Raw genomic sequence first — 11040 nt, forward strand, 5'->3', positions numbered from 1 at the left:
TGGGTTTGAACCACCAGCCTTCTGATTAGCAGTTAAATGCCTTAGGCACTATGCCACCAGAGCTCCTTTTTTTGTTTTGTTTATTTACTTTAAAAAAAAAAATCTTGCCTTAGTTTCACTTCTCCTAAATGCTAACAAAAAAAAAAAGTCTTTGTCAGGCAAAGTTATCCATCTGCCTACTGAAATCTGAGATTTGGGGACAACTCCAGCAATGCTGTCAGAAGATCCCTCACCATAGCAAGACTGGCTCATTCTATTCAAACGATAATCTATTTATTCTTTCTTCTTCACCCACCATCCAAACAAACAAAACCCCAACCCACTGCCACTGAGTTGATTCCAACTCATGGCGACCCCACGTGACAGAGTACAACTGCTCCATAGGGCTTCCTAGGCTATAATCTTTACAGAAGCAGACCGCCAGGTCTTTTTCCACAGTGTCACTGGGTTTGAACTGCCAGTGTAAACCACTTGTGCCACTCAAAACCAAAAACCAAACCCAATGCCATCTTCACCAACACAACAACACAAAAGCATCAACTCTTCTTCAGTCTTCCTTATTTACTGTCTAGCTTTGACATGCATACGAGGCGACTAAAAACACCATGGCTTGGGTTAGGTACATCCCGACTCACAGTAACCCTTTAGGACAGAGCAGAACTCCACCATAGTGTGTCCAAAGCTGTAAAGCTTTACAGAAGCAGATTGCCTCATCTTTTCTTCTGTGGTCCTGCCAACCTTCTGGCTAGCAGCCAAATGCTTTAACCACTGCACCACCAGAGCACCTTGTACCATCCAAGGACGTGAAAATCTATAGCCCACTCTCCTGTGAAGTTCTCAATCCCCACACAGCTCTATTTTCTAATGAAGCCTTTTGCTGGAAATACAACAGGCATAAGCAGTAAGTAATAAAATTAATTCCCTCTAAGGGCAAGGCCCTAATGAGCCAAGTATAGCCATTTCTTCTGGAAAGGGTCCAGGAAATGCACTCAGGAGTGTATTTATTAGGATACCAAAAACAAAATCAAACTCTGCCATCGAGTGGGATCCTACTCATAGTGCCCCCTCTTTGGGTTTCTGAGGCAGTATCACTACGGAAGTAGATTGCCCTATCCTCCTCCTGAGGAACGGCTGGTGGATTTGAAGTGCCAGCCTTCTGCTTAAACAGTCAAATGCCTCAGGCACTATGCTACCAGAGTTCCCATTTATTAGGATATGAAGTCGTTATTCTATGTGTCCAGACAACTAAGACTTCGTCCTTTCAATTTTACTACTTTGATCAGTCTGAAAAGGTTTCTCAAGGAACCAGTCAGCTTTCCTGCCTTCTTAAATGATAGTCTTGTTGTTGTTGTTATGTGCCATCGAGTCAGACCCTCCTTGGGTTTCCAAGGTGGTATCACTACAGAAATAGATCGCCCAACCTTCCTTCCAAGGAGTGGCTGGTGGGTTTGAACCACCAGCCTTCTGGATAGCAGTCAAGTGCCTTAGGCACTGCGCGAGCCTTGGTCATATTTAAAAATCTCAATGCCTGTGGAGGTCTGTGACAAGGTGACATTTCTGAATGATGCATGTATGACCAAACCAAAACTCAATGTCATTGAGTCAATTCTGACTCATAGCATCCCCCATAGGGTTTCTAAGGCAGTAAATCTTTACAGAAGTAGATTTCCCCACCTTCTTTCCACAGAACAGCTGGTGGGTTTAAACCACCAACCTTCTGGTTAGCTGTCAAATGCCTTAGGTACTACGCCACCAGAGCTCCTTGCCTGTATGACAAACCCACTGCCATGGAGTTGGATCCAACTCATAGCAACCTCTCCTTGGGTTTCCGAGGAGGTATCACCACTGAAGTAGATTGCCCAACCTTCCTTCCGAGGACTGGCTGGTGGGTTTGAACCGCCAGCCTTCTGGCAGTCAAGTGCGTTAGGCACTATGCCACCAGAGCTCCCGCCCCGTAGGACAAGGTCCTGGAAATTAGTCTGCACTTGAAACCCTTCTAGTTGTTGTTGTTGTTAGATGACATACAGTTGGCTCTGACTCACAGCAACTCTATGTATATCAGAAAAAACACTGCCCAGTTGTGCACCATCCTCACAATCCTCGCTATACCTGAGCCCATCATTGCAGCCACTGTGTCAATCCATCTTGTTCAGGATCTTCCCTTTTTTTGCTGTCCTACTTTACCAAGCATGACATCCTTCACCAGGGAATGGTCCCTTCTGACATGACCAAAGTAGGTGAGATGATGTCTTGCCATTCTCACTTCCAAGGAGCATCCTGGCTGCACTTCGTCCAGGACAGATTTGTTCGATGTTCTGGCAGTCCATGGTACTTTCAGTATTCTTCATCAACACCACAACTCAAAAGCATCAACGCATCTTCAGTCTTCCTTATTCATTGTCCAGCTTTCACATGCATATGAGGCAACTGAAAACACCATGGCTTGGGTTAGGCATACCTTAGTCTTCCAGGAGACATCTTTGCTCTTCAGTACTTTAAAGAGGTCTTTTACAGCAGATTTGCCCAGTGCAATGTGACATGTGATTTCTTGACTGCTGCTTCCATTGGTGTTGATTGTGGATCCAAGTAATATGAAATTTCTGACAACTTCAATCTTTTCTCCATTTAACGTGATATTGCTTATTGGTCCAGTTGTGAGGATTTTAGTTTTCTTTATGTTGACATGTAATGTATACTGTAGACTGTAGTCTTTAGTCTTCATCAGTTAGTACTTCAAGTCATCTTCACTTTCAGCAAGCAAGGCTGTGTCATCTGCATATCACAGGTTGTTCATTAGTCTTCCTCTAATCCAGATGCCACGTTCTTCTTCATATAGTCCAGCTTTTCAGATCATTTGATCAGCAAACAGATTGAGTAAGTATGGTGACAGAATACAATCCTGATGCACACTCTTCCTGATTTTAAACCACACAGTATGTATCTCCTTGTTCTGTTTGAATGACAGCCTCCTAGTCTATGTACAGATTCCTCATGAGCATAAATAATAAATTGTTCTGGGAATCCCATTCTTCTCAATGTTTCCATAATTTATTATGATCCACACAAACAAATGCTTTTGCATAGTCAATAAAACACAAGCAAACATCTTTCTGGTACTCTTTGCTTTCAACCAAGATCCATCTGACATCAGCAATGATATCCCTCATTTCACATCCTCTTCTAAATCCAGCTTTTATTTCTGGAAGTTCCCTGTCAATACAATGCTGCAACAGTTTTTTTTAATTATCTTCAGCAAAATTTTACTTGCATGTGGTATTAATGATATTATTCAACATACATTCTGTTGGATCACCTTTCTTTGGAATGGGTACAAATATGGGTCTCTTCTAGTCAACTGGCCAGGTAGCTGTCTTCCAAATTTCTTGGTACAAATGAGTAAGTGCCTCCAGTGTGGCATCCATTAGCTGAAACATCTCAATGGGTATTCCATCAATTCCTGGAACCTTGTTCTTCACCAATTCCTTCAGTGTAGCTTTGACTTCTTCCTTCAATACTATAGGTTCTTGATCACGGGCCACCTCCTGAAATAGATGAACATTTACCAATTCTTTTTGGTACAGGGACTCTGTGTATTCCTTCCATCTTCTTTTGATGCTTCCTGCATCATCCAGTTATTTTTCCCAAAGAACTTTTCAGTATTGCAACCCAATCCTTAAATTTTTTCTTCAGTTCTTTCAGCTTGAGAAATGCCAAGTGTGTTCTTCCCTTTTGGTTTTCTAATTCCAGGCCTTTGCACATTTCATTACAATAATTGACTTTGTCTTGTCAGGCTGCTCTTTGAAACCTGTTCAGCTCTTTTATCTTGTCTTTTCTTCTACTGTTTTAGCTGCTGTCTGTTCAAGAGCAAGTTTCAGAGTTTCTTCTGACATCCATTTTGGTCTTTTCTTCCTTTCCTGACTTTTTAATGACCTTTTACTTTCTTCATGTACGACGTTCTTGATGTCATCCCACAATTCTTTTGGTTTGTAGTCACTGGTGTTCAATGTGTCAAATTTATTCATTAAATGGTCTCTAAATTCAGGTGGAGTATAATCAAGGTCATATTTTGGCTCACATGGACTTGTTTTGTCTTCAGCTTCAATTTGAACTTGCATATGAACAATTGATGGGCTGTTCCACAGTCAGCTCCTGGCCTTGTTTTGGCTTAAGATATTGCCACTTCTCCATTGCTTCTATCCACAGATGTAGTCAATCTGATTCCTGTGTATTCCATCTGGCAAAGTCCACGTACATAGCAGCCAATTTATGTTGCTGAAAAAAGGTATTTGCAATGAATAAGCCATTGGTCTTGCAAAATTCTATCATCCAATCTCCAATGTTATTTCCAATATCAAGGCTGTATTTTCCAACTACTGGTGATTCTTCTTTGTTTCCAACTTTCGCATTCCAATTACCAGTAATAATCAATACATCTTGAAGCTGGTAAAAATCCTCAATTTCCTCATCTTTGGCTTTAGTGGTTGGTGCGTAAATCTGAATAACAGTAGTATTAACTGGTCTTCCTTGTAGGCATATGGATATTATTCCTTCTAGTTAATATCCCCATATGCTAAGAGAAGCCATGGTGATGCAATGGTTAAGTGTTCAGCTACTAATAGAAAAGTTTGTAGTTCAAACCCACCAGTAGTTCTGCAGGATAAAGACCTGGCTTAACTAGTCCCATAAAGGTTATAGCCTAGGAAATCCTATGGGGCAGTTCCACTCTGTCACAGGGGGTCTCTATGAGTTGAAACCAACTCAACAGCAACTAACAACAAGGTTCAAATCTAGCAAGAGTACGAGTATCTCAAGCAAATGGCTTGCAGTGATCAGCATGTCAAGGCTTGCCCAAACAGGCGGGAACCGTCATGACAAATAGGTCAGCATCCAGAAAGCACTACTCCTAGATACCTTTAGAACAGAACAGTCAACGCTCTACAAATTCTGTTCTTAAGAAAAACCTTCCCAGAGAAAATGCTGCTCATGGAAGACCACCTACAACCCCTTGAACTTCTGAAATCTATCACTGGTATCGAGCCAGACCATCAGAAGGCCACCAAGTAAGGCTGGATCAAATCTACCTCTTTCATGGTGTGGTGGCTTCTGATTTATCCCAGGGTACTGTAAGAAACAGCCACATGAAATGTGTTACTATCATGTGCTTCGAGATAGAACACGCTTCTATCATGCATTGCCTCTTACTAATAACACGCTTCCATCATGCATTGCCTCTTACTAATATCACCATTCCAAAAGATCATCCACCTGGGAAATCTAATGTACATGCTCATATGAGGAAAGGCATTGTGTCCTCTGAGAAATTGGTAAACAACTTTCTTTTCAATGGTGAGAATTTGGTACCTGACCTTACCTCTTTTTGGACCTGACTTCCAGGAGTTCTTGGGTAGTACAAATGGTTAAAGTGCTTAGCTGATAACCACAAAGCTGGATGTTTGAGTCCACCCAGAGGCACCTCAGAAGAAAGGCCTGGCAATCTACTTCCCCAAAACCAGCCATGAAAACCCTATGGGGCACAGGTCTACTCTGACACCCATGGCCACCATGAGTCAGAATGGACTCGACAGCCAGTGATTTCCAGGAAACTCACTTTGTCTTCCAAGCTCAACTACAGCAACTGTGCAAGGTCTCAGGGCCTCCCATTCTTCCTACCTTCCTGTTCTCAATCTCTTACTTCTTTCCCTATTTCCCCTGCTTCTGATTTTCTACTTTATCATGATTTTTCTGCAGGTATGTCTCTTGTAAGGCTGCCCAAATGCTTTTCACAATAAACAGGGGTAGAGATCAACCAATTAAGTGGGATCTAGCAGTGCTGCTTTGAGGAGTGGCTTTCAGTGATGAACGCACTGGGGACACGGGCTCTTAACCTGGGATCCATGGATGAGCTGCAGAGAAACTGTAAACCTCCAAAATCATGGGTGAGAGTGCTTTTTCTCCTAGAGTGCTTGCATCATCTCCAAAGGTTGTGAAACATGGCTCTAGGACACTACAGCAGGAGAAGACCAAGAATCTTGACCATCAACTTGGAGCCACAGATGCAGAAAAGGGAGCAAGGGAGGTAATAACAAAAGGCCAAGTCAGCCCCAAGCTGATCCAACCCAGTACTTCCCTGCAGTCAGCAGCCCTTCTGATCAGAGCCAGACCACCACATCCTTCATTTGGTTGCACATTAACCTACCAGATGGTCGGTTGTAGTTAACAAGGGCTGGCTGCTGGGGCTGGGGCTGGGGCTGCTGCGGCTGTGGCGGCTGCGTCTGTGGCTGCTGCTGCTGCTGCTGCTGCATGCCAGGCAACGTCCTCTTCCCCTGGACTGCGAGCTGCAGTGTTTCGGGGAGGGGCTGGCCCCGGGCCAGCATCTTGTAAGCTAAAATCTGAGCTCGGAGCTGGTGTAGCTGGACAGGGCTGAAAGGCGAGGGGCCTCTGTTGGGCTGGCTCATGGCCTGCGGATCGCCTGGGATGAGGGGCCCAGGCTGGCTCGGTGGCATCTGGGGTGGTGTTGGGCCTCCGCCAGACATGGGGCTGGACACATGCTCTGGGGCTCCCAATGGAGAGGGGTGTGGAGACATATAACCTAAAAGAAAACACAGAAGGAGATTACAGGCTGCTTCCACGACCCTGGGAGGCATTCCTAAATACTCTGATAATTTTCTAAAACAGCACTATCCGATAGAAACAGAATGTGAGCCATACATACAATTATAAATCTCCTCATAGCCACATGACAGGCCTGGGTGGCCAAAATAGTTTGCTCTCGGCTACTAACCTAATGGTTGGGGGTTTGAGCCCCCCAGCAGTGCCACAGAAGAAAGGTCTGACAATCTGCTTCTGTAAAGATTACAGCCAAGAAAACTCTATGGAACAGTTCTACTCTGTAACACATAGGGTCGCCATGAGTTGGAGTTGACTCAAAGGCAACAGGTTTTGTTTTTGGCAAGGAACCATGGGATCGCTGTAAGGTGAGACAGGAGAGGGAAGCAGTTGGTAAGGGGTGAGTGATTAAGCCAGCTGCTGCAGTAGAAGACTAAGATTGTCATCCCAGGGCACGGGTGAATAAGCTGGATGTTTGTACTCTTACGGTCCTCAGATGTTAGTACATCACTGATTATGTCTAATGCCCTGAGCATTTGTCCCTAGGGCCATTTCCATGGATGAAGAAGGTGGGTATCAGGACCCATCGGCTCTGGCCAGCAGACATCAAGCTGGTTGGAGGACAGAAAGGGTAAAGGGTACACAGAGGGTATATGAAGAACATATATCATCCCTTCAATCTTCACGACCACCCCAGAAGGTACTGTTACTTCATTTTCAAAATGAGGAAACTGGGGCTCAGGGAATAAGCAAGCTAGCTGCCCAAGGCCACACAACCAGAGCACAGTAGCTCTAAGATTCAAACAAAGGTCTGTCAGATTCTAACACGTGTGCACTTTCCATCATCCAGTATAAATATGATTATATAAAAATAAGTTAAAGCCTTCAGAGCTGCAACGATCTTCCAGAACTACTTTGTTACTGTTGTTGCCATGGGCTATTGTGTCAATTCTCATTGTCACCCCATGTGACAAAGTAAAACTGTCCCATAGGATTTCCTAGCCTCTAATTTTTACAGGAGCAGATCACCAGGTCTTTTCTCCTGCAGAGCCACTGCTGTTGTGTTTGAATTGCTGACATTGCAGGCAGCAGCCCAGCACTTTAACCTCTGGGCCACCAGGGCTCCTCAGAGCTACTTACATTATACCATAAAAAGGAAAGAAGTCCGTTTGGGTTTTAAGAGATTAAAGTGGGAAGTTGAAGACCAATTTCTTAAGCAAGAAGAACAATCAATGTACATAAAAATCTCAAGAAACTCATTTCAGAAAATGAAGCACAGCCCAGCCAGAGAAATTCCTAGAAAAACCCATGACTGAGTGTTGCTGGAGGGATATCCAATATGAAGGAGAGAACAGAATGACCCACAGCCTTCCAAAAGGCTGTAGTGAATCAAACTAAGTGCTAGTTCACCAGTCAAAGGTGTCCTAAAACATTGTGAAATAGATCTAAAGGTCTTTGCTGTTACTGTTATGATGCCGAACAGGTTTCAGCAGAGCTTCCAGACTAAGAAGGACTAGGAAGAAAGGCCTGGAGATCTACTTCCAGAAATCAGCCAGTGAAAACACTATGGATCACAACAGTCAGATCTGCAACCAATCATAAGGATGGTGCAAGACCAGGCAGCATTCTACCACGCATGGGGCACCAGGAGTTGGGGGCTGACTCATGGCAGCTAACAACAGCCCTTTAACAAGTGTCCTCATGTCAAAGTTATCAGAGGTCCTCACACAGATGTTTCTGAGAGATCTACTAATGTCCCTCCTGACCAGAGCTCCGTGACAGCTGTTGTTAGTGGCCGCCAAGTCAGCTCGGACTCATGGCGACCTCATGGACAATGTAACGAGCTGTTGCTCAGTCCTCTCCATCTTCATGATCGTTGGCAGGTTGGAGTCCACTGTTGTGGCTGCTCTGTATTTTGAGTGTCTTCCGACCCAGGGGGCACGTCTTCCAGCACTGTGTCGGACAATGCTCTGCTGTGATCCCTAGGGTATATGTTGACTTACTTTTAGAAGCAGATCTCCAGGCCTTTCTTCTTAGTCTATCTTAGTCTAGAACCTCCAGTGAAACCTGTGCACCATGGGTGACCTTTGATGGTATTTAAAATACCAGTGGCATAGCCTCCAGCATCACAGCAACATTCAAGCCACCACAGTAAGACAAACTGACAGATGGGTGGTGGTACATGTTCACAGTACAAGGGATACCACCAGGGGCTAAAATGGATCCTGGATGTCCTTCCTCCCAGTCTCCCCTGTTTCTTAAGAGCCTCAATTACAGTTTCATTGTTGTTAGTTACTATTAAGTCGACTCTGACTCATGATGACCCTACATGTACAGAGCACAACTGCTCCATAATGTTTTCAAGGCTGACCTTTCCAGAAGCAGATCACCAGGACTGTCTTCTGAGGTACCTCTGGGTGGACTCGCCAACCTTTCAGATAGTACTCAAGTGCTTCCTTAACAGTGCCATACAGGGATTCAGGTACGGCTTACCCATGATAAATCATATGATGCCTATTACATGGACCAAATACTTCAAATACACAGGGTCGCCCCCAAGCAACCTGACTAGCAATCCCATCTACACTCAACTGTACAGCAGTGTTTATCAAATCACTCTTTCAAACATGAACATTGAGTACAAAGCTCTGAAGGTGAGGCAGATACATTGTATACAATCATTCAAACCCTGAAAGGAGAAGGTGGTCACTTAGAAATGAATACTGAAAAAAAATTTACTTCAAATTTGATAAGAAAGAGAGTGGAATAAAAATCATTTCCCAAAATTAATCAATACAACAAAATCTGACCTCATATTTGATCAAAGGAAACTGGGGGGGAGAGGATATGGAGATTTATTTCCCAGAATTTATAGAGGCTATTGACAGAATCATTCTGTCACAGTATGAAGTTAAAAATGTGACAATGTACCACTGTCAACCACTCACAGGGGGATCTATGTAGGAGATCTTGGATAGAGTGGGAGAACAATGTGGAACAAAACTCAAAATCATAAAAAAAAAAAAAAAAAGGGGGGGGGAACACCAGGTCTACTGGTCTGATAGAACCTGATGGAACCCCTGAGCCTATGGTGCCTAGCTGTCTTTCAGGTCTGGAATTGAACCCACTCCTGTGAAATACAGCCAAAGAAAAGACAGGCATATGAGCTGAACATTTACATTAGGTAGATACACTCCTTGGAGAGAAAAATCATGGGAGAATAGAAGGGCTGTGTATGCACAGGGAGACAGCTCAGGGGGCAGGAGTGTATGGAAAGATGGACACTGGGAAGAGATAACTATGCGGAGGAAGTGGGAGGGGAGCTGTTGCATTGTGGGAAATTGCAGTCAATGTCATGAGACAAAGTATATGTGAGCTACTGTACGGAAAGGGAATTTGCTCTGTAAACTTTCACCCAAATCACAATTTAAAAAAAAAAAAAAAGTGACAATGTCTCAGCTACAGAGACAGTTCTGTTTGTTTTTTCTTCATGACTAACATTCCACAAAACTTGAGAAAAAACAGAGTCTACATGAGGAAAGAACAGAACATATTTTGGTAATTAGCTGAAAAAACAGAGAAGAAATTGCTTGCAAATGAATTGACATTTGTCTGTAGGATGACAGTGTGGATGTAGATTCTTCCCATTCAAAAGTGGTCAAAGAACAGCAGTTTTCCTTCCCTAGTCTTCTAGGGCCATTATCTCCGCCATTTCACCTGGCCTCAAAGAGAAGCAATAACCTCTCTCCTTTAATAATCTTGAACATGTAAGCGCCAATTTTATATGAATTCTCTCTGCACATGCACACACACATGTACACAAACCTTAAATACCTGCCTTTCAAGGCCTTCCCACCCAATGGGCTAAAAATAAACAATGTTATCACTGGGACCATAAGGTGCACAATTCCATATTTATTGAAGGAAATGGTTTTGCTTCTCAACCGATGCCCTAAAATAATCTACTAGGTTGCTAGGCAGTAAAAGCTGGCAGCCTCCTCATCAATACCACACCTCTGTGTGCCGTGTTTAATAAATGGCTCCCTCCAATAGGGGTTTTAAAGACACATACTATTGCACAGTCTACCTGTTCTATAGATCATCATATAGACTCAGAAGGCATTCTACCAATACTGCATTATTCAAAATTACATTTCTAAATAGTGCATTCCCTAACCAACAGTGCACTTTTACTATTTTAAGGGAAAGAAGTATTACGTACACTAATTTTGATTGCATTGAGTGTAGTTCTCTGCACGTCACTCTAAATGTAACTCCCGGAAATGATATGAAAACTAAGATTCATTTAAAAATGATTGTCATTTGGGAGTTCTGGCAAGATGGCGGACTAGGCAGAAGGACTGCACAGACCCTCTTCAACAAAGAAAAGGGAAACCAATTAACACAGACACAGAAGATAATCTTGGACCCCTG

General features: G+C 43.4%; 1 protein-coding gene across 1 annotated transcript in view; it reads right to left on the reverse strand.

The window, feature by feature from the left end:
* Nucleotides 1-11040, reverse strand: part of SMARCA2 (SWI/SNF related, matrix associated, actin dependent regulator of chromatin, subfamily a, member 2) — a 239576-nt gene that overhangs the window by 210600 nt on the left and 17936 nt on the right. Inside the window, exon 3 of the mRNA XM_042780710.1 lies at nucleotides 6197-6589. Within this exon, the coding sequence (XP_042636644.1) occupies nucleotides 6197-6589 (393 nt within the window). The remainder of the gene's footprint in view (nucleotides 1-6196; nucleotides 6590-11040) is intronic.

The sequence above is a fragment of the Orycteropus afer genome, unplaced genomic scaffold (genome assembly GCF_000298275.1).
Source record: "Orycteropus afer afer isolate SDZICR_OR568_19922 unplaced genomic scaffold, OryAfe1.0 scaffold00005, whole genome shotgun sequence".
NCBI classification, from domain to species: Eukaryota; Metazoa; Chordata; class Mammalia; order Tubulidentata; family Orycteropodidae; genus Orycteropus; species Orycteropus afer.